The 27,473-nt window shown below is 37.2% G+C and overlaps 1 protein-coding gene across 1 annotated transcript in view; it reads left to right on the top strand.

The window, feature by feature from the left end:
- CD109 (CD109 molecule) overlaps window positions 1-27,143 on the top strand; it is an 88,876-nt gene extending 61,733 nt beyond the window's left edge. The window contains exons 24-33 of the mRNA XM_067294821.1: window positions 3,697-3,778; window positions 4,997-5,225; window positions 5,766-5,931; window positions 7,052-7,242; window positions 10,927-11,082; window positions 11,161-11,226; window positions 18,857-18,993; window positions 23,352-23,508; window positions 23,930-24,032; window positions 26,726-27,143. Coding sequence (XP_067150922.1) covers window positions 3,697-3,778; window positions 4,997-5,225; window positions 5,766-5,931; window positions 7,052-7,242; window positions 10,927-11,082; window positions 11,161-11,226; window positions 18,857-18,993; window positions 23,352-23,508; window positions 23,930-24,032; window positions 26,726-26,916 — 1,478 coding nt within the window. The 3' untranslated portion in view covers window positions 26,917-27,143. The remainder of the gene's footprint in view (window positions 1-3,696; window positions 3,779-4,996; window positions 5,226-5,765; window positions 5,932-7,051; window positions 7,243-10,926; window positions 11,083-11,160; window positions 11,227-18,856; window positions 18,994-23,351; window positions 23,509-23,929; window positions 24,033-26,725) is intronic.
- The last annotated feature ends 330 nt before the right edge of the window (window positions 27,144-27,473 follow it).

Here is a 27,473-nt window from a genome sequence, read left to right as displayed (position 1 = left end):
TATCCTTGTAGAACGTACGGAAGTGTCTTTGCTCTTGTGACTGGTGTTTGCCCACCCAAGGTTTAGACTTGGTCAGAAGTGAACTCTGTGCTGGAAATTGAAAAATGGAAAATTTTGAGTGGAAATTGTTGTATTTTTAACCTAGAAATATTCCAGGGCATCACAAAGCATGCAGAATCTATGTCCTGCACTATCCTTCCTTGTGCCTTTGGGTCAGATGGTATCTGACTGCAATGTACCACAGTTGCCACATGGTAGTCTGCATGCTGAGTCTGATTCTTAGACAGGAATGAGACCATCCTCATCTAAGCCACACCCCTACTAAGGGACCGTGATGTCATTTTCAAATTTTGTTTACTCTCTGTAAGACTTTGATTTTTTTGACATATGATTTTTTTTTGAAAAGATGTCAACATTTTTCTTGGAAAAGACACTACTTAAAATAAATTTCCCTTTCGTCAAGCACCCAATTTTCTGTCAAAAGCAGTTAAATGAATTTTTTTAAACCATTCCTACTACACATTTTATTTGAAAAGTAAGAGGGGGAAAAAAGGAGACATTTATTATGTGAACAGCTACTCTAAAGTTTGTAAGCAATCTGCCCTTCTTTGAAAACTGAGTAGTGCTACCAGAAGTTTTCTAATAAGAAATTTATTACAGTTATTTTAAAGTGAATCAGAATTGTAGGGTTAAATGTCACTTAAATATAAAGCATTGTGTTATTTAACTTATTCCTGGGATTTTGAATTTAGACACATGTTTTTAACACTGTAATAGCCAAAACAGTAAATATAACAAAGTATTTGTAACCATAAGATGGAAAAGAACCACCATCTAAAAAACATTGAGGATATTTGCTTTATTCTTCCAATGATTTCAGTTGTTACACCTATTTTTTTTAAATGTAATTTTAAAGTTGAGATTCATATTTAGTTTGGGTTATAACTCTTACAAGCTCAGTTTTCAAGAGGATTGTTGTGAAGTTTAATTTAAAACAGACTATTTCAGATATCAGAATCCACTAAAAATATGCATTTGAAAAAAGTGACCCCATAATCTTAATTAATACAGTTCTGAAGTAAATATAATGAACTTTAAGACTAAATGCTTATGAGAAGAAAACATATAGCTGGCAGAGGTTGTTTTTCATTTACCAGATTTTATTTACCTAGAACAAAGGCAAAACTAAACAAAAGTTGCTTTTTAAAAGATTCCTGCAATTGGGAAGATACTAAGTACCATCGTGAAACTGCTTCTTTAGAAATAAAAAAATCCTGGTTGATGTGAAAACTTTGGTGCCTAGACCCAGGCAAGCAATGAGGTGAACAGTATTTTCAAGCTATTTGAAATGTGAGCCCCATTAGTCTTTCACATGTTACTGAAGTCCTTTCCATCCTGATACACTTTTCTTTTACCCCAGCTCAGCTCGTCATCTATATAGACATCTTTTGGGTTTCAGCCAGTCCTCTGGGAATGCTGGTGTACATATTGATAATAGGATCCTTCTTTTCCTTGCCTTTCTAGTTGTATGTGTTGACATTTGAAGTATCATTTTTCACTTTTGATTGAGTGTCCATTGGAATGAATATGGTGGTTCACACCCCTCAGGTCTGTTCTTTCAGGATTTCTGCAGACTATCCTGTGTTAGATCCACTCATGTTTGAAGATTTTTGTGTGACAGCAATAGAGTTGGCATTAAAAAGAAAGCAGACTGTAGGAAATAACTGAGTGATCATTCAGTTTTCCCTCTGGTTCCACTCATCTTCAGATCTTTCCCAAACTTAGTAAATTCTAAGATATATTTATCTCTGTGTAATGGCTGCTCAGCAATATTTGTTTAGTAGGCTGTTGGGCTTAGTTCAGTGCTTCTGCATTACCAATGGGGTGGTGATAATAATCCTTATTTCTGTATATTGCCTGTTCCTTAAGAAGCAGAAGACCTCAGCTTTCAGGCTTTTTGCAGTCAGGTACTTTTGAAGAGGAAGTAATCTATTTGTACATTTACGTATATTTGTGTTGATCACAGAACATTATTTTGAGGCTAAAACTTTGACAGTGGCTTTTGCTTTCTTTGTTGAGAAATGCCACTTACCTAATTTCTTCTTTTTTCCTCCCACTTAACAGTGCTTCACTTTTCAAGCTCATTAACTGAGATTAGAGACTTCTGCATATGGGAAAGACTGACCAGTTTTAATGATGTAATTAACCACTGTAGTTATGCTAATACATTAAAAAACAACTATGTGCATGTGGAAGTTGTAATTTCAAACCCTTCTAAAGAGACAAAAATTAAACTGGATACTGCTGGGATAAGAGTTCGTATGGGTAGCTGCACTGGTATAATGTAGCAGTAAATTCACATCTTTATACCTACATAACTTTCTATTATAGAGAGACCATGACCAAAAGTTCATCTTACATGGTAAGGTCATTTGTTCCTCAGTAAGTAAGGCTGTGATTCACACACTAAGTATCTATACTGAGGGTAGTATGAAAACACATGATAAATCACGTATCAGTGAATGCGAGGAAAACATTGCAGGGGAACTGTTATAAGAATTAGATGGGCCTCAGGGGCCCTATTTCTAAAGATATTCTGACATTGCTATCATTCATTTCTGTATGACTTAGTGATGTAAATATCTTTAAAAAAACCTTGCCTAAGGCTTTTCCTTCTGCCTAACTGGTTCAGTACTCTGTATCTGTGTCAGGTGTTAGACTAGTGAATATGCTTTCTTAATTATAATAACCAAAATAGCAAAGCCAAAAAAAAAAACAAGGGGAAAAGGAAAGAATAAATGTCTCGTTAAATGCTAGAAATAGATATTGTTATTATTCTGGGTGCACAACTGGCAAGCAAAATCAAGCAAAATGTAGGGGAAGGAAGGTTTTAGACATCAAAGACTACAGTGAGAAGCGTATCTTAGGTATCTCTTCATTTTTAACGTTACTGAATATCAGTTCTTCACTGAAGTAAAGGAGTAAGGATGCTATTAGTGGTCATGAGCAGCTAGTAAGCCCTTGTAGTCCTTTTATTATAGATGTTCAGCACTCAGTAAAACACTACAGCTGTTCTAGATACTGAAAAATCTTTGGATGCCTTTTAACCAGGTCCCTTTCAGGAGGCTCTTTTGAGGACTTTCTGGTAACTCCTTTCAGAACAGCTTCTCCCAGCATGGTTTCTCTGATGGCTAGTCCTTTGATTTGGCAGGTTGCTGAAAGGGGCTATTTTTCAGCAGCAATTGTAGGTTTGCTGCAGCCTTGCCTTTTCAGTTGGAAAATATTTCATTTTTTGCTTCTCTCTCCTTCTGTTGGCAAGATAGAACATTTCTGCAAGCGTGCAACTTCAGGTCTTGAAAGCAGCAAAGTACTGAACTATAGGCTGTTACTCTGGTTTGCACTCACTGCTGTGCTACTGAAGCCACTGAGCTATGTGGGCATGTGTGTCTGTATGCTACACTGTCATATCTGGATTTTTGTAGATAGATCCTTCATGTTACCACTACTCACTTTTTTGTAGTCTTTTGCATGGTTTTGTGTGTTCCTACACATTTGGAAGATATTTTATGAAATTTGAGCTTAAGTTCTGCTGTTCTCAGAATTAGAAAGTGCCTTGCTTCATGTCATCAGAAAGTTTGAACTGGAACCCATGTAAGAGGAATGTGTTCAATACCTGTCTCTGCTTTTTCACTTTAGGCTACCAAAGAGAGCTTCTTTTCCAGAGGGATGATGGCTCTTTTAGTGCCTTTGGAAATGAAGATTCCTCTGGGAGCACATGGTAAGTAGTTCGGCCAGATTTACTTTGGAATTTGAGCATTTTAGGTATTTTCCCTGCCACTAAAATCTTTGTGAAGCTGGTAAAAATTTCCAGCCATATTAGCCTTCCGACTGGTTTTCATTAGGTCTTTAGGCCAACTAAGGTCATTCTGCTGGATAACATGCTGTCAAATCCATTATTAGGATGAGGCTTTTTAATTTTGCAAAGGATGAATAATGAGTTATTTTAGCCATGGGAATCGTTGAGTGAAATGCTTTGAGATATTGTCCCGTTGGAGAGGATAGCTCACCAGTACAGAGAGTACCTAGAACTCTCTTGGAAAAAAAATGAGTTAAGACTAGTTGGGATTTGGCTGCTTGCTACAATGAAAAGGGTGAAAACTTGCTGTTAACTGCACAAAGCAGAATTGCGATTGAGTATTTAAATCACCATTGCAGTCTCTTGGTAATCCACAGCTGATGAGTGGTTGAAACACACATCAGTTTATTCTCTGGTGCTACCTATGTGGATTAAAACAGTGCCCAGGAGTTTAAATGTATTTACATATTTCAATATACATTACTGGCTTTAAATAGAACCATTCCAATTACTGTCACTGATCCAGTCACTACTTCAGTGAGCATCTTTCATTGACTTCAGTGGGATTTGCCTTGGACTCAGTATTAATAGACTGGAGAAACGAAGATAATTTATCTGTACTATCAACCCTGGTACTTAAATAGTGCAGTGACAGGTTACATTAATATGCATTTGGCAAAGAAGGGAGTCAAAGCAGAACTTGAGATTGTCAATGAATAAAGCAACAAGGGTTGTTTTGGTGATGTGATTATAGGGAGAATGGTGCTAGTTAACATCAAACTCATAACTGTATTACTTTGTAAATTATGATTATGCCGCTTTAGTCTTGCAGCAGAAGGCATGAGAACAACATTTGAATAAAGATAAACATTTACAGGCAGACTTGGAGCCTACAGTCTGTACTTATTTTTGAAATATTACAGCTGAAAAGGGATGATCTTTAGGAACAAGGAAATAACTTCATTTTTTTGCAGATTAGGATTAGTCTACTTTCTTTTCTGGGTGAGGCATGTATTTTCCTCTGTGCTTGGAAGATGTGTGTAGAACACTTACGGCATCACTACAGTCTTAAATCATGTTAAACAGAGGAAGCTGCAATATGTTGTTAATTTTTTGTATTCAATTAACCTTTTCCCCAAGGTTAACAGCTTTTGTATTAAGATGTTTCCTTCAAGCTCGTCCATTCATAGATATTGACCCAAATGTACTCGTGGATACAGCTAATTGGATTGTCCAGCATCAGAAATTAAATGGAGAATTTCAGGAGCCTGGCAAAGTGATACAGAGTGACCTTCGAGGAGGCAACAATAATCCAGTCACTCTGACAGCTTACATCATGTCATCCCTCCTAGGGTTCCCGGATAAACAGGTATTGGAATTCATGAGTAGCATTTATAGTTACTGGAATACTTCATAAGTTATCATACTACCTGGCAAACACTTTATAGTTTAAGGAAATAGAGGAACTTCTGAATAGAGCCAAAATTTAACCTGATTTGGTTAAACTTCCCTATGCTTTGGCCTATCTACTTGAGACAACAAAGAAGAGTTGTGCTTGGAGGCCCTCCACTTCTATGTACTTTTGCAAAAGCTAAAAGCAGTTGTTTTTAGCAAAAGTATTGTCATAGCTTCAGTCCAAGAATTTGGAAAGCAATTTATGGGGGGAACTATCCTTAGAAATGCCAAGTCATTCCAATCGATTTCAGTCAGATTACTCCCATTCTTATGAGACAGTGCCATATCAAAATGTTTGCCTTTGAGGTCCTGTCTGTGACTCTGAAAGAGATTTTCAGTATTTCTTGGTTGTTGCTAGAAGACAGTAATATTTCTGTTCTGTTTTCTTTAAATTATAATATTACAATATATATTTTATTCACTGTATGTTCTTCAATATGATTTTCATTTCCAGCATAGTGATGTGATCAAGCGTGCTACAAACTTTTTAGAAGATAAATTAGAAGAAGGCATTCTGGATAATTATACTTTGGCACTTGTGACATATGCATTGTCCTGGGCAAAAAGTACAAAAGCGAAGGAAGCCCTGAATATATTAAACCAGAGAGCAGAACACCAAGGTATTGCACAACAATCTTATACAGCTGTATAGATGGATTTTCTTCAATTTTAAAAATAGATATCATATATCATACCTATATATAGAAGTAGAGACAAAGAGAATCTTACTTCTGAATTCAAATGTGTTTTGAGCATGGTACATCGAATAGGCTAGGAACTTCTAAGAAAACCTTAACAAAAAGTGTCCATAAATGAATGACAATTCACAGCAAAAGCCAGGGTTTTCAATCTTACAGTGTTCCTGATATGAGTACCATGATGGTACTGGAAAACATTGCTTCTCTGTTTTCCCCTATTATTATGTGTGCTTGTAAGATCAGACCAGTTAAACAGAGTCAGATGAGGTCAACTGTTCCAAAGGGTTCTGATAGGTCAGGAAAGTGGTGGGGGTGATGAGTGGAAATCAGTATCAGAATAGAGAAATGAAGGACTGGACTTTATGTAAGCTAATACAAAGGTCTGTTAAATTTTCTTTAGTGACCCATACTGTGATGTTTAACCTCTTTTGAGTTCAGCACAACTAAGTTTTGCTCCCTGATTTAGGAAGAAAAAACAGATGACATGGAATATAAGAAGTTCAAATTTTTGGTTACTATATAACCATCCTCTTGAAAAATCTGAAGCAATTTATTTTCTAGCCTAGAAACCAAGCTTTTCCAATGTCCCTCTGTGTTTAGTGAGTTGGGCTTTTTGGGCAGTCACTTTTGGGAAGGGTAGGATTCATACCTCACTAAAGAATGAGCCTAGGATGCAGTCTTGTTGACTGGAGTTCCTTCTTTAGTTCTGGAGAGAAAGGAGTACCCTAGCAATGAGTTAGCTTTTTCACAAGAACTCATTTATATGAGCACTTCAGGTTGACAACAAAAGGGTCAATACAAGGTTCATTGAAATCAAAGGGAGTCACTATTTGGATTCCAGCTTTCTCTTTATCTAGATTCAGCCACTTCTGAGGAAGGGTTTAAGTTAGTCCTTTACTGGCGGGGTGCCTAAATATTAACTTTAAAGAAACTTGCTAGATCCCATAGTTAAGCATAAATTAAGAGGTTTCGCTTGAGTTTTTCCTGGAAGTCCAAAGGCTTCAGTCTGTGGATCTGATGTTATTATTGGTTCCTTTTTCAGGAGAATTTCGTTTCTGGGTTACACCTGCTTCTGAAATTTCTGATTCATGGCAGCCACGGTCCATTGATATTGAACTTGCAGCATATGCTCTGCTCTCGCACTTTCATCAACACAGATTAGCAGAGGGGATCCCTATTATGAAATGGTTAAGTCAACAAAGAAATCACCTTGGAGGATTTTCATCTACTCAGGTAATGTTATGTCTGAAGAGGCTTTGTTATACTTTCCAAATGAGCACTAGATCTTATTAAAAAAAAAAGAAAAGAGAAAGAGCATTTGTTTTTAAATAAGAAGTATTGAGTTTTGTTTTTCTATAACAGCTTTGGTTAAGCACGTGCTTGCATTCTTGCAGGATTGGCATCTTAAATGTGGACTAAAATTTTAGTAAGTTGACAAGTATATAAGAAAGAAAGAACTAGAGTTACCTTGGTTATTTAAAATATTATAAAGAAAAGAAGATCTAAAAGTAAGAAGAAGAGATCCCTGTGGAAAAACAGTTAATCAGATTTTCCAAGCAAGTGCGATAAATATCTGTGCTTACTTTCCTTTCAAGGAGAGGAACTTCTTTCTATTCTTTCCATATGTGAGTCCCTGAACTCCTAAAATGCTATTAGCTGAGATAAGAAAGTGGAGTAGGTTTTAGAGGAACAGCCTACCCTAGTGTCTCTGTTGGCAGTTGATCTTAACTAAATATGTGCTATGTCCTCGTTATTATGTAAACTTTTGATGGGCCATGAAATTTGGAAGATCTTCATTATCTTCGGGAGGTTTCCATATTATTGAAACCACATCATGTAAGCTGTGCTGGCATCCAAAAAATTTATATAGTGCTTTGGATTGCATTAGTTTAAGCTAGCTTTTAAATTAACCACAAATGCTGGTCACAGTAAAATGTCACATCTCATCATACTGCTTGGTACCAAGCTATGCAGGCTATTCTTCATTATTTTCAAATGTTGACATTAATCTAAGAGAGATTAGTTGTATGAAATAAAGTGCAATTTAGGAACCAGCATAGTTTCCGTGAGATTCCAGTATTTTCCTAATGTGTTAATTCTTGCTTATTATTTGAAAGGCCTGATTGAAGCACTAAATGGGTTGAAAAAGACTTTCTCTTTATTCTCCAGAAAATATTCTTACTTGAAAGTCTGAAAATCTACCAGTGCACCATTTACCCCAAGGGTGAAGTTAATAAATGAATGTAATCCTTTTATTCATCTATAGCCTAAACTATTTTGATTTAAATATTACTCCAAATGTCTCTGTGGATGCCTTTTTTTTAAATTTGTGGAAATGACCACATACTTTTTGTTACCTTCTAAGATTGCTTTAAGAAAATATTTGGAGTGTTTTCTTGCAGGAGTTCATTATATTAGAAACTTTATATGTTGTTAAACAGTAAAGAGAAAAGTAATCAGTGGTATGTGTGATATTTTCTAAGCTAGGGTACCGTAACTCATTGTAATTTGTATATCTAGTATAGCTTACCATGAATTTGCAGTCAGAGTATTTTGCTTTATAATGCTTTTCATGTTTATGCATAAAATATACATATTTCATATATACAGGTATACACGCATACAGAAAAATAACATATATATGAATGCAGATTTAAATAGTAGGGAAGAGCTGCTTATAGAGGGGCTTATAGGTGTGGCTTGAGACCATATTCCCTAACTTTTCGGGTTGCATATTTGATGTAGCACTGTCATGGCCAGTTGTGTTCCTTGTGCTTCAGCAATTAATGTTTCCTGGTGGAAAAACCTTGGGTGCGCCTTCTGTTGCAGAGCATGCCAAAAGGCACATTTATCTTCTCTGTAGGTGGTTCATGGCCTTCTTGTTTTTTGCCTGTATTCCTGGCAGAGTCATATGAGCCTAAGATGGGGAAAAGCCCCAAAGTCACCTTCAGCAAGGGCAAATAGGATTTCTAGGATTTATAGGATAATAGGATTTCTAGACATTTTGAACTCTGACTGGATTTAGGGAGATAAATCTATGAGAAGTGTGATTATAAGGATTTGGAAAAGGCACTTCAAGGTATTCCTTGGACTCCACAGCTTAGGTAAGTGCAGGCATATTTCTATTTGCAGATGATTAAAATTGGATTCTCTGACAAGATCTTATAGCTCTTTATAAGATAGATCAGATCTATAGATCTGATAGATCACTGTAGTTTCTTTCACTCCAGTATGAAAGAAGTTTTGAAAGTTTGGGCTTCCAAGCCACAGATCTTCAGCAGGAACTGACAAATGAACTGCCTGAGTAAGGCAGAGTCGTTTGTTTTGTCATTGACTTCTGTAAAGGAGTCAGCATCTGAGAGAAAGTATGTATGAGAGAAAGACATGCTTGTAAGAGCCGATAATTGGCCTCCTACTGAAAAGTCTGTCAGTTTCTCCAAATTATTACATCTTCCTGTGGTCCATTTGCTGCATCTATTCTGTCATATCATGTTAAGCATTGGAGTTGGGATGATCCCAGCCATAGTGGTTCAGTGTTCCAGGAACTTTGGCATTGTTGCTGATCATCTGCTGTTTGTGGATTTTAAGAAATCAATGAAGCAGGTCATCTTGGAACAGGACATGGCACAAGAAAGAGTGGTTTATAATCATTCAGAGATTGGTTTCTACTCATTTAGAGTGAATAGGCAGCACATGCTGCTACACTAAGGTATGGCATAGTCACCACGTCACAGTTAATGAACATTTACTGTCACCTTAGAATCTTGTTACTAGAAATGACCTAAGAATGAGTAAATCACCCCTATATGCCAAGCCTGCAAGGCTCATTCCTTCACTATCATGGGTTAAGAATAAGTGGAAAATGAAATACACAAACAACAAAAATTCCCGGGAAGCATTACAGACGTAGAATTACTGCATTTTTTTCAGAAAATACTAGATGTTAAAATTCTCATCCATTGAACTGTGCTGGACCAAATGTTCAAAAACTGCCTCTAATGTTCAAACACTGGAGATCTAAGCCTGCAGTTGTACACAAAGATAAACAAAAGAGAATTTGTGAATAGGTATGATACTGTGTTTATAAACATATTCTGCAGTGGTATGATTGTACAAAATCTTTGGATCAAGTGTAAAGCATCAAAACTGGGCGGAATCCCCTTCGAAATTTTTGCCATAGGACTGATAAGAAATGATTTCAGACATTTTTATAAACATTACTGTTTTTTCAGACCTTTGACTTTTGCTCCAGTGATCAAGGTACCCTCAAAAATTACTATGAAATGCTGGATACATAGTGCTTACTTATGCTTAGTCACTGTGTAAATGTAGAAAGTAGCAGAATCATTACTTTCTTCACTGGCTTTCTCCTCTTTGTGTGGGTGGTATGTGATTCAGACTGTTGCATCTAGACCGTTGCCTGTCAGGTCTTCCACATCTCACACAAGTGGATGACTTCCTTAGCTGGCTCCCATCTCATTTGCCATTACATGTTTCAGTATCTATCTTAATTGCTGTACTGTACTGTTCCTCTTCTGCTCTGAAATCCTTCATGCTAGTGAAATCCCAATGGATATGTGGGTGCTGCTACATGAAAACCCCAACACAATCAATAGATGGGACAATACAGGGACTATGAGCTGTCAAAGGCATGGCTTTATACACACATAGTTCACTAAAACACACTGGTGATAACCTGATCTGATTAAATTGATCTAATATGTTTCGTTGCATGGATATTCTTAGACCAGATTAAGTGTCTAAGCTGAGCAATTGCACTGACTTGATCACATTTGTTCAAACCTAGCTTATTTAAACAAATTCAGCATGAGTGTTTAGACAAACCCTAGCAAGGATTGCCTGTCATCTGGTGTGCAGAGTTGCATTTAATACAGAAGCACTTATTTCTCTCAACAGGACACTGTAGTGGCTCTGCAAGCCTTGAGTCTATTTGCATCTCTTACTACTGCCAGCAAGACCGAAATTGATGTTACTGTAACAGCACCTACTTTGAAAATTCCAGAAACATTTTCAATTGATACTCAAAACCGTTTTCTACTTCAGACCAAGGAGGTACTGTAGAAAGTGAGTAAAGTCTGCTGCCTGAAAGTATTTTGAAATTACTGTTTAACTCATCTGTTTTTCTTTTAGATTGCCCCTGTGCAGCCAATGACAGTAACAGTTTCAGTGGAGGGAATTGGATTTGCTGTCTTTCAGGTATGCAGTGGAGTTATTCTTTCTAAAGATACATTCTCTGTAAAGAAGGTATATTTTAATAGGAAGCTTTATAAAACATATTAATAAGAACAATCCTCTGTAATGTCTTAAATCAATAACAAAGTACTTCACTAACTGAAAAAAGATATGAACCAATTTTTGTGTAAATGTACAGATTTCACATTCACATGATTGTGTATCTCAAATGGTCCAACCTTTTAAGTACTGTTGGCTAGTTGACAGTTTTGGGGCACTTCCATGGGTCAGTCATATCAAAACAAGCCCATTCTCCTGCAGAAATGTCGTGGCAGGTGCAAGGCAAATACTGCAGTAGTACATTAGGAGGTGCGATGGTCAAAAGTGCATGTGGACCAGGCAGAAATGTCTCATCAGGCCCCTGCGGTCAACTCTGGTAGAGCACAGATCAGTACAGAACATAATTACATTGTTAGTTATTTAGAGTTATTTCCCTTTTAATGAAGTAGAATACAACAATAGTGCAAAAGTTAAAAATGAAGATGAGTATTAGGACCAGGTTCTCCAGCAGTTTTTATGCTGCTCTGAAAAAGTATAAAAGACAATAAAAAGTTACTGAAACTTGCCAAAAGCAGATGCTTAGGATCAGCCAAAGAGTGGGGATGGGAAGACTGAAAGGGTATAGTGATCCCCTCTCTGCCAGTCCTGTGTGTCAGTGGTAAAAATTCCAACATCTTTATTTAAGTTTAAACAAATTAAGCTGCGATCAGTACATGTTGTCTTTGGAATTAGCAAGCAGTGCTTTTATGCTTTTCAACTTCTAGCTCTCCCCAGTAACAGAGATTATGTCCTGAAGAAAGCCTCCCTTCAAGATTTTCAGTAACACTTTGAGAAATATTGTATGAGAAGAAGACAATATTGGATTTGATTTGATATGACCACTAGTGGGTCTCTCTTACCTTCTGTCCTGTTGATAATAGTGGTTTAGAACCAAATGGATGAAAGAAAAGACATCTGAAAAGCTAGAGCAATAGATAATACGGAAATACTAGTCTCTGCTAAGCATGAGAGACTAATTTTTGTTTTCCTACAAGTATATAGATAAACTGATAGTTGGTGAGTCTATCACAAAACTGGGCAGAGTTCCGAGTAGATGCCTACTAGTCATACTTGGGAAAACTGAACTTAAGCCACCTTAATGGACCCAAAGTTTTAAGCCAGATCAGATTCAATCTCAAATTCCTTCTAATCTGACCTTTGCTTCAGTGTTCTTGCGCATCTGGGGAACAAAAAAGCACACTGATAGTTTAATAAATACTCTCTTGGATAAGAACTTTTACAAAGAAACTTTCACAACTGCCTATTAGCAATGAACAGCAGCTACAGATATACCTCATTCATTCAGCACCAGTCTGCAAAACCCACAGTGATGTAAATCATTACCATTGTTTATTCATTCCCAGAAGTGCAAATGATGTTTACAGCAAAGCTCAAATGTTTCAGAGTATATTTTAGGTTCAGACCTGTTGGCCAAGATAGGAATGAACACGTCAGCAAGACTGCATTTACACATCTGTCATTTCAAAGTGTGTGCGTGTGTGTGTGTAATGTAGCAGAGTGGGGTTCCAGAACAGTTAAGACTGCTTAAACTTAATCATTGTTGAAAAATACTCCCTGATATTCGGTCAACTAATTGTCAGGAGAGCAGATCAGAAACTTTTCAGCAAATTGTTTCATGCTGGAAGATGCTGATTTATTGAAATGATTGCCTTCTGTGGAAGATTTCAATTAAACTTTTGCCAATAGGGGAATTTCACATTCAAATCAGCATGTCTGGTGAAGACCAAGCAGAGCTCTTGCACACAGACTAGCCAGTACTTAACTCAGGGGTTAGAGGGCTCCTCAGGGATGTATAGCAGCATGGTTTAAGTTCCTGGTTTGTTATACAGTTCTAACATGCTACCAGATAACTGGTGTTCAGAAACCAATGCCAGGTTATCTACTTCATTTAAGTCACTGTGCTGTTGTGTTTTCTCCTGCAGCTTTGAGGCAGAGATGCTGTGACTTGTTTCCAAATATTGTACTTAACACACTGGAGTAGTTTCTCCAAAAACTTTTCTTAGACAGGGCCAGCTCTTTCCTTCTGCTTCCTTTGACAGGTCTGCTATTCTTAAAAAAGAACACTGATGCTATTTGAATGAGATTTTTCTTTTTCACAGACACAAGTTAGATCTGGGTCTCATTTAATAAATCAGATAGCATATGACATTGCAAGCACATTTCTTCAGCTGGGTTTCATTGTCTTAGACCCGCCAAAGTACAGTGGTGAAATTCACTGTTCTGCGATTTGACTTTCTGGCCAAATGTAGCGTGTCAAAACAGTAATTCATTTAAATATCACAAAGCACAAGATTCAGTCCATTAATGGAAAAGCCTTTCCAAACAGAATGGATTCTTAAAAAAATTGTTTTTTTGTGAAACCTCACTCTCTGTTGTGTGCAAGTTGGCTGTGTGTTCACTCACAACCCTGCAGGATCTCATAAAATATATTTATTTTGGACAATATAACTGCAAGAGCAGACATTTATTTGTAGTTTTGTGGTCCTGCTGTCAAAAAAGTCTCCTAGCTCATCCCTTCATTATGTGGGCAAATACTATGGATGTCTTAAGGCTCTAATTCTGCAAGGGGAAGGAGAGCATGGTTATAGGGAGAGGGTATATGAAAGGGACCCTCTAGACAAAGGAGTGGAAGAAGTCATCTTCTCTAGGTGGCCTGCTGAAAGTCTTGGAAGAAACATCTCTTAACTGGATGAACCACTGTGGGCTGGGCTTGGCAAGTGCCTCAACCATTTGGCATGGCCCATGCCTTCTGGGACAAAGGAGGGTGCTACTGAAATCCAGGGCTAGCAGTGAGGGGAGGGCTGACAGGATCAAGGAGGATGGTTATGGGCAAAGTGGACTGATGAGCAAGATCTCTTGGATCTCCTGGTTGTGTATGGAGGGCTCTCTGGAGAGAGCTCTATCTCTCACCTTCTCTGTGTCAGGACAGTTGTTGGCTGACATCACTTTCCTCTCTGCCATCCCCTTTCAGAATAAACTCAGTTCATATGTTGAGTGACAGCTAAACCAGTAGTTCTCAAATGACAGAGGAAAAGAGTGGGCATAGGCTATATCTTTGGTAGGCAAAGGGAGTGAGAAAAAAACTGAGAATCACCTGTTGCTTGTTAGTGAAAATCACTGATCTTTTTTTCCACTCAGCTTTTTTCACTAGAATTAGATAAAGGATTGAGTGTTAGTCAGTGTGACGGTACTGAAAAAGATATACTGTGAAATGGATACATATTTCTCCATTGCAGTTTCTGAGTGGATACTAACTAATCAAAAAGGGATAGGAAAATGGAGAGCGAGAATCTGCTGAAAATATTTCACTGAACTCATGCCCTCAGTTAAGTACATTTACATTGCTAGTTGAAGAACAAAAAGGAGAGGAAAGAGACATGGATTAGGGGAGTATAAGTTCACTTTTCCACCTACTGCCATTGATTGGATCCGGTACTGTTACAAGCATCTCTTACATGCAGAAGATTAACTTTTAAGTTCTTCTTCTTGGGCTTCTTACCAGAACTGATTGCAGTATGACAAGACTGGACCAGTTTTGCCTTCAGTTTTGGCAACTGCATCTTAAAAAGATTAAGAAGAAATGCAATTGCTTGTTTTGTTAATTTAATGCTAGTTCCATATAACAGCCTTCCTGTCCCCAAGTTAACTATGTATCAAAGAAGGAAGTTTTAATTAAAATCTTTGCATTGTGAAAAAAGATTTCTTCTTTATTGTCATGAGAAATCAGGAAAGGAAAGCCTGAACTTAACAACGGTAACATATTCCATGAAAGTACTACCTGATTGACATGTTCGATATATAGTTTCAGATGTCGTGCATTGGCAGTAAATGCTCATTTATTTGCTTTTCTGGCAAAAGTTAAAACAGATTTGTTTTTGTGATTGCAAATTGTGGAGGCACTGCCAGCTTGCCTTTACCAAACTTTCTACAAGCCTTTAATTGGCAGACTTCTAGATTTGCTTGGTACTACCTTCTGCAGAACAGTCATATGGGGTATGTCCTCACTACCACACCACTATTGTTCTGAGTGTCTGTACAAAGTTGGCTCTATACTCACATACAGCATGCTAAATTCAGGAATGCTGGGCAGGGTGATGGGAGTTATATATCTGTAGACTAAAAGACAGGGCATAACTTTCATATCAAGGAGGCAGAGATGTGGCAGCAAAAGCAGAGTCAGAAATCAAAAGACTGTTTGCACTGACTTGCTAGCATGTAACTTGGGCCACCCCCTGCTGTACCTTTAAATTTGAACTGACAGTTTTCCTTTTGCTGCCAGGCACTGTTCTAAAGGGACTGTGATTTTCTAGAAACCTCCTTCATTCCCTTTTCATTAGCCAAGCAAAGTACACACTGGGGTTTTGCTGGGGGAATTAGTTGAGCCACTCTCTGATTATTTTCCTACCAGAGCCAAAGAAGGTTTTTTTCCCTCTCAGTGTTCTATCTTGATGACTAAGGGAACAGATAATGATTGAGTTTGTTTATGAAAACGGTATGAAAACTTACTATTCCATTGTTGGTGAAAATCACAATTCTGCCAAACAAATGTCAACTAATCTTTGACAGTAAATATTTTCTTAATTTATTGTATTTGTTTTTGTCATTCTAAAGTTTTGAAAGTTGAGCTTTCTGATAAGTCTCACTGATGTGCTGAGTCAGTAACTCATTCTCTTGTCCTCTGTCGGAGGTGTTGTCCTGGTATCTTTGCACCACATTTTAGCAAAGGGATGTTGCATTTACCACCAATATCACATGAACAGACATACTGGGACAACTGATATAATTTATTATCCTGTATCCTGTAGTGGCCAATAGAGAAAGGATGTCCAAGGAAGGCTACAAGAACAGGACAAGCAGGAAGTGATACCTCACTGAAGTACCCTCCTGCCCTTCACCAGTCTGTGACACAGGGCCTTCCCAAACCACAGGTCATCTCATTGTGTCATCTCTGGCTTAATAGACCTTTTCCTTGGTAAAATTTTCTTCCACAAATATGTCACTTTTTGAATTTTTCTAAGCTTTTAACAATGACAGCTTCTTGTGGCGAGTAGTTCTACAGCTAATGGTGCATTGCATGGAGAAGCACTACCTCTTGTTCATCTTGAATCTGGTCTCCTAGTTCATGTATTTGGAGAGAAGGCCTAAGAGAGACTGTGTTGGGTCGGAGCAAAGCTCAGTCTAGTCCAGTGTTCTGTTTCCAGCAATAGCCAGAAGTGGATGCTCAGAGGAGAGTGTAAGAACAAGATAAATGTAGATAACATACTCCCTGACTGTCCTTTCCACCTCCTATCATTTATTATCGAAGATCTTCAGCTGGGGATTGTTTCTGTGTACTTAGCAAATCTCGGTTGATTTCCATGAAGTTATCTATTTTGCCCTTGAATTCGTGTACACTTTTAGCATCTCCAGCCTCCTGTGGGAAGCAATTCTATAGTGTAATCTTGCATTGCATGAAAAACTGTTTCCTGTTTATCTTTTCCATGCAGGTCATTATTCTACTGTTTTACTTACTGTATCACTACTGTATCATTCTTGCCATTACTGAATCTTTCTTTCAACTTACCTTTTCATGTCTGAAAAATTTTCATCTATTTTACCATTCTTTAAATGGAAACTATTCTCTGCCTTTGATCATCTCAGTCAACTTTATCTGTGCCCATTCTGATTCTACCATATCTTTTTTGAAATGGAGGATAGAAACTGCACCTTGGCTTAATGTGATGTTTCTAGCTTTTTTGTCTGTTCCTTTCTTAATAGCTCTCAGCATTTTATTTGATTTTATGATCACTGCTGAACATGGAACTGATATTTTCGTAGGGCAACAGCTCCAAGATCTCATTCTTGAATTGTAGTAGTCAGTTCAAACCCCGTTATTCTGCAACTCTTTGCAGTAATCCTCATCTTTGCTACCTCAAATAAATTAGTATAATCAGCAAACCTTATCATGTGAGTATTCACCCTGTTTTCTACATCATTTATGGATATGTTTAACAGTGGATGTGTTTAACTTTTATGGATATGTTTATCAAGTGTCACCTAGCACGGATTCTTTTAGGACTCCAGTCCTTTCATGTATGAACATTTATTCCTACCCTCTGTTCCTGACTTTTAACATTCCTTTATTCCTTGACAGCTTATTTTCTTCCAGAACCTTTGCTTAGCAATCTTGCCAACCAGCTTCATGCCTGTTGAACATGCAGAGAGCTTATATTAGGTAGAGCTCCCTTGTCCACATGTTCATTTACTTAATTCAGTTAACTTTGGTAGATTTACAACAACAGGCTATTCTCCAATATATCATATTTACTCATATGTCCACTATTTTGACTTTTTGTTGAGTTTCCACCATGTTTTCTGGTACAGATACTGAGTTTACTTGATATCCGCAGTTCTCTAGACCCCCTGAATTCGTTTAAAATTTGATGTCAAATTTGCCATCTTCTGGTCTGATACCAAGGCATTTTTTAATGAAGCACTGCAGGTAATAATTCAGCTATTTCTTTATCCCAACAGGTTAAGTTCTGTAGGCAGGGTAGTCTTTTTTTGTTACTCTCTGATTTCCTGTTACGGGTGATGATATGAGAGTACTCATCGGTTGCTCAATTCCAAATCCAGCATTTCTGCTTTGGCTGTCAACATTGGTAGTTTCATAGGATGTCAAGATAATCAAGTTATCTCCTAATTATTCAGACCACCTTTAAGGGCTTCTGGTTTTACCACTCTTCTGAAATAAGATGTATTTCAAACATCTTCTGCACATCTACACTAAAAGAATAGGAAACCCTTTAAACTGTGCATAACAGATGAGCCTATTTTATATCAATGTTATTGTCCTCTACTGGACAGCATCCAGTAGAGGACATACATCCTTACTTGTCATATATCCTCACTTAGCAGAGCTTGGCATTTCTTGAACAGAACAGGCGAGAGCTCTGTCCTTGAGGCAGTCTAAGGACTGTAGCTTTGTCTTTGCACAAATGAACCATAGGATGAAGCTACTTACTTAGTGCATAACAACTGTATTGTTTTGAGCTTGGAGTAATGTGCTATTCCTCATCAGTTTGGAATGTATGAATGCTGTGACATGATGGTTGAAGACAATTCAGTACATACGCTATGTATTTGCTCTTGCACTGCTTTCATATTCAGTCTTTCTTTTTAACCCGATGGGTATCACTCTCTGAAGGCTTCCTTCCTTCATCCTGTTTCATGCTGACAGGAAGTAGCTGCACATATTGTAAACCAGCAGAAAGCAACTAGGAAGAAAATTACTGGATGTCCTAGAACTCCTTCATGTTTGGCTCAGCTGTGTCCTGCTAATTGCGTTGGTACTGCTGCATTACAAAATGCTCAGAAAGTATATTTTTTTCTGAGACTTCCTGTGAGTCTCATGTGTCCAGCTGTCAGAAACAAGGGCATTGTACCCTTCTCATGTGGTCATTTCTCTGGAGTTCTACTGTTACAAACTTAATGTTTTTGACCACATAGTTTTGCTTCACTTACATCATCTAATGTCTCTATTTGTAATCTACAGCTCAATATTATTTACAACACAAAACACACTGATCAGAGGCTAAAATCTGTCCAAAACCAAGAAGCCTTTGACTTGAATGTTGAGGTAAAGGATAACAAAGATGATATAAACCATTTGACTGTGAACGTATGCACAAGGTAGGTAATTCAACTGGGGCATCTCATGCATCTCTTTGTCTATGAAGCATTTATATATATAAAGATGAGTTAAATTTTCCATTTGTTTGTACAGATTTACTAAAGCACTGTATATAAATGTATAACTAAACAGAGCAAAATAATTACTTCTTAAAAACCAGCAATAATTAAACTAAGAAGCAATTCATAGGTCAATAAATACTATAGTTATAGTTTGATAGCTCTGAATAGATCTCTTGTGCAAAGTTGTCACTGGTCAGTCATATTTTTGTATTGGCATGCGTTAAGGATGGTGGTTCCCTAGATGTTAGAAGTATATGGAAAAATTTGTGTGAAATACAAAGCTCAGAGACCTTTTTGGTGCAAGTGCTTCTTAGCTATATGGAGAACTGTGGGCAAACTAGAAAATTCAACCAGTGGCTTCCACAGTGTGAATACTGCCCATTACTTACCTTTCATGCTTTGCTTTTGATCTAGAAGTAGATATTTTCTTTTTGTAACAACAGAAGCAAATTCTGAAGTTCTGAAATTATCATGAAATAGAAGTAATCATTCTTTGGTCATCTCTGTTAATAAACTTTACTTGGAACACTTACGCCTCTGGGTCAAAATCCATGTCTACATAATGACATATTCAGCTGAGATTTGTCTTACTCCGCAGTTATCTTTGTAGTCTTTCATTTACCTTTATATCTTATATTTATGATGTCAGTAATAAAATGTAAGTACCATTCTAGAGTTGAAAGAGGTGATGAGTTTTCAGGTCAATCTAATTCTATTCTTTCTGCTGAATAAGGGATGGGGGGGTGCATCTGGGAAGATTTGTCTTGTTCAGTAAACACCTAGTAAGTAGTGATCTGAGATTGTAGAAGCATCATTTCAGAGACCACAGAACAGCCATCAGATGTTAACGTAAATAGAAATTGGATCACCTATGAACAGGTGACACTGAACAGTTCTATCTCATATTCTTAAGTCAGCTAGCCATTAAACAAAGTTGTTTCTTTAACTGCTTTTCTGCCACCTTTTAGCTTGCCATGCAAGTAGATGTCTTTTCTATTTCAGTTTTCTCAGTTGGCACATTTTGTTGTGGTTAAAAAGCATGCATATTTCACAGAAAACCCTGTAGGATGTTGTATCTATGTATATATATGTCTATTTACATTTTTTATATCTTTTATCTTCTATTATCTACAAGGATGTTGAGGTGGATACACTCTTTGTATTTTGTGATCTCATCTGTATTTCCCAAATACTGCCTCTTGAAAAACTTTTTTCTTCTTGTGACATTATAATGGGTTCCCTGTAAACACAAGATTTGCAAAGTACCACCTGATCTACCATGTTTACTCTTGCATTCCTTTCTTCAACATCCTTTTTTTGTTATTTATTTAAAGTTTAAAATCCTTATGGCTAGGACTATGTATTATGCTCTGCCTAACACAAGGAAGCTGTGACTAGAGTTGGGGCCTCTAGGTGACACCGTCGTGCAAATAATCAACCATAGTGAATATGATGTCAGTACAGAGAGGATTGATTTAATTTGGGAAATAACCAGCAGGAACAAAGCCAGAGTCCTGTTTTCATGCATGTGTTTCTGGTAACCAATTCAGTGATACAGATGGTGGGCAGGGACACTAGAATACATGAGAGCTGTTAGAATAGAAATAGAATTTTTTTCTCTCTTTTAAAGTTTTCTATGAAGTGTCAACAGTTTTTTAAAGTCTACCACTAACTCCTGACATGTAAAGGGCTTACATGACTGGCCTGGGATAAGTTTGGCTGAGCATCCTGATCTTCTTTTTCTGTCTAAGAACTTTGATTCAGGAATAAAGACAAGAAGGAACCCATCTCTCTGCTCTTTTGGAAGGCTCTAGGCTGATGTTTTACTGGAAAGTGTTTAAAGAATAGAGGAAGAACTAACAGTGTTATAAAACCTCCCCAGGAGAATATTTGGAATATCAAGATCCATCAACTGTAGCATGGAAAGTGGGCCAGTATAAATTCTAGTAATTCTGTGTTTCTATTCTGTAGGCTGAGACTTGGTCTCAGGTTGCTTGACCTGACAGACTGGTCACCATTTTTTTTTCTCCTCAATATATCCTATATAATACGCACATTATTAAATTACTGAATTAGTTTAAAGTTGGTCTTTTAATCTGTACAACATATGTGACTTTTTGGTACAGAAGCCAAAGCAGGTAAATCCAGAAACACCGCTGAAATCTCAACCAGTTTAGCTACCTGTGGGTATGCACAGTCAGGTAATGGATACTGCAGCTTTGCAGTTTTTTTCTATCTCTAATCCACAGAATATTCCACTTTGTTTCAGCCAGCTTGATAGTTAGTGATTGGCCATGGTCATCTTAACTGGGTATCATTTCTGACACTGGATCATATGATGTCTCATTGAATTTGAACAGACTCTTGGTCAGAAGAGTGGCCTCACTGTCTGTAAAGCACATACCCAGGAGTGTCATTTTCTTCTCTGGTTGGTTTTGTCACCCACATGCCATTTCCAGGAATGGGAAACTGATTGCTGGTGCTTCTACTCACTCTCTTCTTTATGCTTCCTGCATTCATTAGCTTAATATTGGACTTTTCTCTCATCTTTGCACCATCTATGGGAGGGTCTCATACAGACCTCATACTGCTTATGTGCTGAAACATAAAATGCAACTCAGAATATTCTCAGTTCTGTTAAGATAAAAGTTTCAAGTCTTGCTTCTTCTTTCTCTTACTAGCCATTCTCCTTTTTTGCATGATTTATTTTCTTTTAAGAGACCCTGGAGTTGAAGAGACAATATCAGGACCTTCCCTCTAAGCAGTCTCTCTTGTTTATTTAGAAAGCCAGATCCTTGTAACTTCTAGGGATATATCTTATTCACTTCTTGGAAATACCATGCTGGCTGGGTTACCTACTGGTATTTTGGTGGTACCCCAGGCTCACTAGACAGCTTTGGTATTTTTCTCCCCTCTCATTGGTAATTATACAGATATAATTACATCCAGTTCCAATTCAGTTATTTGTTTTCAATAGCAGCTACTCTGGCATAGCACATCATCCAACAGATGGTTTCATTTCTTTCTAATCTCATGAGCCAACTGAAGTCAGAAGTTGTGCTGTATTTCTTTCAAAGTCATATCTGTGTTCAATCAGCCATGCTGCCAGGCTTAATAGCATTGCTTTGAAAGCAAGTCGTCCCTTTTTTTAAACCATCCAACTCTACAAAGAAATAGTTTTATTCAATCACTTTCAACTACTGTCAGGCATTCAAAATGCAGTTTGGAGTCACTGCTATTATAGTATAACAATAGTCATTTACCTTCGATGCCAAGTGGCGAAAAAACTCTTCTGCCACCTACTTTATTTAAAACAATACAATCTTTTGCAAGACCTATAAGTGTTACATGTAGCACAGAAAACCATAAATATATTTTGATAGTTCTGTTGTGTACCATGATATGTTAAGCTTGCTTAATAGAGCAAAGCCTTTTAGTCCAGCATCTGATTCTCAAATTGGGAAGAGATGTGATAATAAGCATTATTTGGGAGAACCGAAGGAACTCAACTTACTAAATTTTCTTTTTCCAAAACTGGATGAATAACATGGCTATGCATTTTAGGACTGGAGCTTGGAGAAATAATGTAATGATGACTCTGTTAAGAGAACCATCAGTCTATATCTAAGAATCACAGAATCACAGGATCACAGAATGGTTGAGGTTGGAAAGGACCTCTGGAGATCGTCTAGTCCAACCCCCCCCACTCAAGCAGGGTCACCTAGAGCGCATTGTACAGGATCACGTCCAGGCAGGTTTTGAATATCTCCAGAGAAGGAGATATATGAAAAAGTTTGGGAGATTTTTTGGTTTATACCTTTATCCCACCCTCCAAAAATGAATAAAAGCAAAAACAAAGAATGCCTCCATATGAATGTTGCAGTTCAAGAGTTCCTACAATGGTTTCTGAATTGCCTTTTTTGAAACATGCATTAAATTTTGATATTTGTTGCATATTTGTGATGTAAACCTGCACTTATAGATGCCCATGGAAAGGGTCCTATTGGTGTCAGTGTGGTCAGAATTATGCTCTCATGTGATTGCTATACTGTAGTTTTCTCAGTGCTAAACTTACTTTTGCCCATGTGGTTGAAATTGTCAGGCAGAATAATAGAGAAATAAATTACTATCTCTTTATCGTTAGCAATTTTCTTGATGGCATTTTTTTCCATTTGTTTTTAAGTATTCTTAAGTATTATCTCTTCCATTGTTGAGATTTAATGATGAAACAGTTTATTTGGGTAGAGAACTGTTGTATTTCCACTAAAATTTCCTTGTCTTTATGTTTTGAAAAGGTACCTGGCTTCTGGTGCAGCTTCCAGTAGTGGCATGGCTCTTATGGAGGTTGGTTTACTCAGTGGTTTCTCTGTGTCACCAGATTTCATTGCATTAGACAATACAGTTAAGAAGATGGAAAAGGACAATGGAAAAGTCAACCTATACTTAGACTCTGTAAGTTGAAAATAATGAAAAAAAATGCATCTGCAGTGATGCTAATCCTGACTCAGTCATTGTCTGAATTAATTTCAGAAAGACATCATGATTATATTCTTTGGGGAATTCACCATCTGCTATTCACATTGAGTGAATAGTTCCACTTTTATTAATGAGGCTGGTTGCATAGGTACAACTCACTTATATTTGTAAGAGGTTTTTAGATTATACCTCTTGTAAAATCATGTACAAGTAAGCAAACTTTTTAAGAAGTCTGTATTTTGGCCAAAATGACTACAAATGAGATAAGCATATTTATCTGTATCCAGACTCTAAGCCTTTAGAAATGAGGTTGGGTCTCCCATCAAGTAACAAGTTCTTCCTTCCACAAAACCACCATCACTAGGGTTCTCAGGATGTTTCTCTTCTATTTTTCTAGCTAAATGAAACACAGGTTTGCGTGGATATTCCGGCTGTGAGAGACTTCAAAGTGGCAAATACCCAAGGTGCCTCAGTGACTATAGTGGATTACTATGAACCTAGTAAGTGTTAGTCATTCCAAATGGATCTTGGTGATTCTGAAATTGAAAAAAGTTTCTTCCCATGAATGTTAACAGGACAGATTTTAGCAAAGAGAAAGCCGCATTGCACTGAAATTTACTTTTTTTGAGGTCACAGCAACCTTTTTGGACTTTGATGTGCCAAGAGTTCTAACAAATAGTAGTTTTCCCTCTTATACATTTTTGTAGTCCTAATGGGTTGGTTCCTCAGCTGGGATGAATTGTCATAACTTAATGTCAGCTGGTATAAATTGGCTTCAATCCGGCCCAAAGTGTTCCCAAAACTACCAAAATGAAGCAGGAACTTCACTGTGGTTCACTTACCAAGATGATGATTATCTTTCAAGTAGCTTTTCCATCTGTTTCTTGTTTAATTTAAGAGTCCTTCACTGGAGAGAATGCCAATGTTTTTATTTCAACAGTTATGTAAAAAAGATGTACATAGCAAAAACAATTTCAAAGTTCTTTTTTTGGTGTGGAGTGTGTTTTAGAGAAAGGCAGCAGTGTACAAAGCTCCTGGGCAAAGTGAGAAACAAAGGATTACAAGCTGCTGAAGAAGAAGTAGAGATATTTTCTTTACACCAGCCAGCTGAAACATTAATAAGAATTAGGGCTTGTTTTGAGATAAAGCATAAAAACGTTGTATAGGTGTTTTTCTTCATGTTGCTTTGTTTTAGTGTAAGACAGAAGACAGCCAAATACACTATGATGTGTACTACTTTAGCTAGATGAAGATCACTTTTATTTTTTGTAGGCTGAAATGTTTATTGAATCATAGAAATAAAACTAAAATAGTAAATTAGTGGATGTAACTAAGCTGTCCATTAACCTAAAACATGTTTTAAGTCCTAGCGGTTGGACAGTTGGAGCAATTTTTATTTGAGATAGACTCATAACATACCGAATCAGTGGCTAAAATTAATTTCTACATGCTTCAATGTCTGGGAGAAGAATTCAGGACCTAGCCTTTTATAAGAAAGCTATTAGATAAGCTAATGTATGTATAAAAACCCACATACAAATGAATATGTATAAATACAGTTAATTTGTTTAAATTAACTTAATATCCGTGAATTTTCAATAAATAAATATTCGTTTAGGGATATGAATGAATAACCTTATGGAGTAAAGTTTTTACAAAATAATGCTGTGAATTTAGCTGAAATAGAAGGCTTTAACATTAAATAAAGAAAAAGATTGCTTCCGATATTATTTTACAAGTGACCACTTCTATTATTACATAGCATAGACATATTATCAGTCAATATATGTATGTATGCCATGATTCTGAGTTCTCCTGAGAGAACTCCATTCTGTATAATACAAAAATGTGCTCTTATTTTATACCGTTATTTTCCATTGCTACCATAGCTGGTGACCCAAGTTGTATGTGTGTATTTTATGATAGTTACAGTCAGATTCAGGCCTGATAAATTGCTTCATATTCAAGCTAGGAGGTGTCTAGAGAGCCCTTATGCTCTGGCATTTATCAAAAAAGGTGTTTCAAGTTAGTAGATATTACAACTGACCTAGGCATAAGAACTGGCTTGGATGCTAATATAGCAGTGCTAGCAAGGAGCTCTGCCAGGGTTAATATACACAGCTACCCAGCATGTTCAAATGACTGTGCTGCTTCTGTTATCTGACTGTTCAGAGCTAGCTGGGTGTCACTGTCTGGAAGTGTTATGCCCTGTAAAGATACATCAAACTTTTTTTTTTAATCTAAGGCTTGAAAGGTGACTGAATTTCATTTCACTTAAAATATTTGCAGTGCCTTAGTTGGAATCAAAATCTTCAAACCACAAAACCCACAAGGGAAATGAAACTTTGCAAAAGCTTGTTGTGTAAACAGTTAGCATGTATTGATCTTTCTGAAACATGCATGGCTTTCCAGGCTCTTAGTCTGTTTGGCTCTGTAGCAACCCTTCGGAAAGCTTGTGAGCAAAATACAGAAGACGGAGCTAGGTGAGGTGGGCAGCCCCAGATTCAGGAAGCTGATGCTCCCAGACGAACTAGTGAGAAAAAGCCTCAGCTATGAAAGACCCATCTCTTAAAAGTCATAGTCAGTAACCTGCCAGGTAAAAGATCAGAGTTCTTGTATCGTGGAGGAGCCTCAGTAGGTAGCAGAAAAGTTCCGCATTAAGTGTTTGACCAAGATTTCTGAACAGATCAGGTCTAACAATTGAGTTGGAGTCTATGAATGTGCACCTTTCTCCAAGCCTTTGAATGACTGTATTGAGAACATTTTGGTGCTTTGTGAAAAGAACAAACCTTAATCTCTAAGTTTAAACACACAGTTGAGGAAATGTTTTGCAGTGTATGACTTGGTCTGCATTAGAGTTTAGTGCATCCTTAAAAAATGCTTTCTTTGTGAAGCTAATCTGTTTAAGATCTTTCTCTTCCCAAGATGTACAGCTATAAGTTGCTGTGGTTTTTTAACATTGTCCAAGCTGTGGGTATTGAACTTGAATTAAAGGCATAGTTCTCTTTCTGCAGGTTGGATTCCACTGGAAATCATGTAACATTTCAGAAGTTTGGTTCATTACAAGTATATATTTCTAGAAGGAAAGATGAACAGTCTGTATCAAACTCCTTTTAAAGTACATTATGAGTTTCTAAATTTTGGACAATTCTCAGAAGTTCATTAACTAATGTTAGCTAACCTTTCTGAACAGGGAGAAGAGCGGTGAGAAGCTACAATTCAGAAGTAATGCAAAGTGTAACCACTTGTGATTTCTGTAAAAGTGACTGCAGTCTTTGCAACAGGGATAGTTCTCCAGCCTTGCTTCAACACTCTTCGTTGACTTCCTTGTTCTCTGTGCTATTTGTTGTTCACGTAAGCTTGCTGTGTGGTTGGGTGCTATAGGAGGAAACTGCTTATGTTTCACATCTAAAGTTTCCATAAATTACCCAAAGAAAATTTTATGTTCAGATACCAGCTTGTCTTCAGTGATTACAGTGACCAAACTCCTGCTGTGCTCAGGGAGAGCAGGACTGGCCCATATGGTAGGTTTCTGGCTGTGCCAGAAAATTTCTTAAGTGTCTGCTGGAAAAACTTTCTGAGTGTTGGCTGCATACTGAAATTATTTTCTGAAGAAGCACAGAGTAAGAGTTACGGAGAAAACAATTTGAGAAAATATAAGCCTAGCTCCCCATTCCGACCCCTTTTTTTACCTTAGCTTTTTTGCTTATTTTTAGGGGTGTATGTTAATTTTTCAGAATCGTTTTATAAACTATCTGCTCCTTTATTGGGATGTTAGTAAGCAGAATACTGGGAGCTTGGTATCAGAACTCACTTTGTTCTGTTCTGCAAACATGACACTTCACATTAATTTTGAGTTTCACTGTATGCTCTCATGGGAAATAATATGAAAAATAAAAGGAGCTGGCTTCAGAGCAGATCCAAGGGCCAAAAAGTACTGC

The sequence above is a fragment of the Apteryx mantelli genome, chromosome 3 (genome assembly GCF_036417845.1).
Source record: "Apteryx mantelli isolate bAptMan1 chromosome 3, bAptMan1.hap1, whole genome shotgun sequence".
NCBI classification, from domain to species: Eukaryota; Metazoa; Chordata; class Aves; order Apterygiformes; family Apterygidae; genus Apteryx; species Apteryx mantelli.
This window is presented reverse-complemented; position numbering and strand designations above follow the sequence as displayed.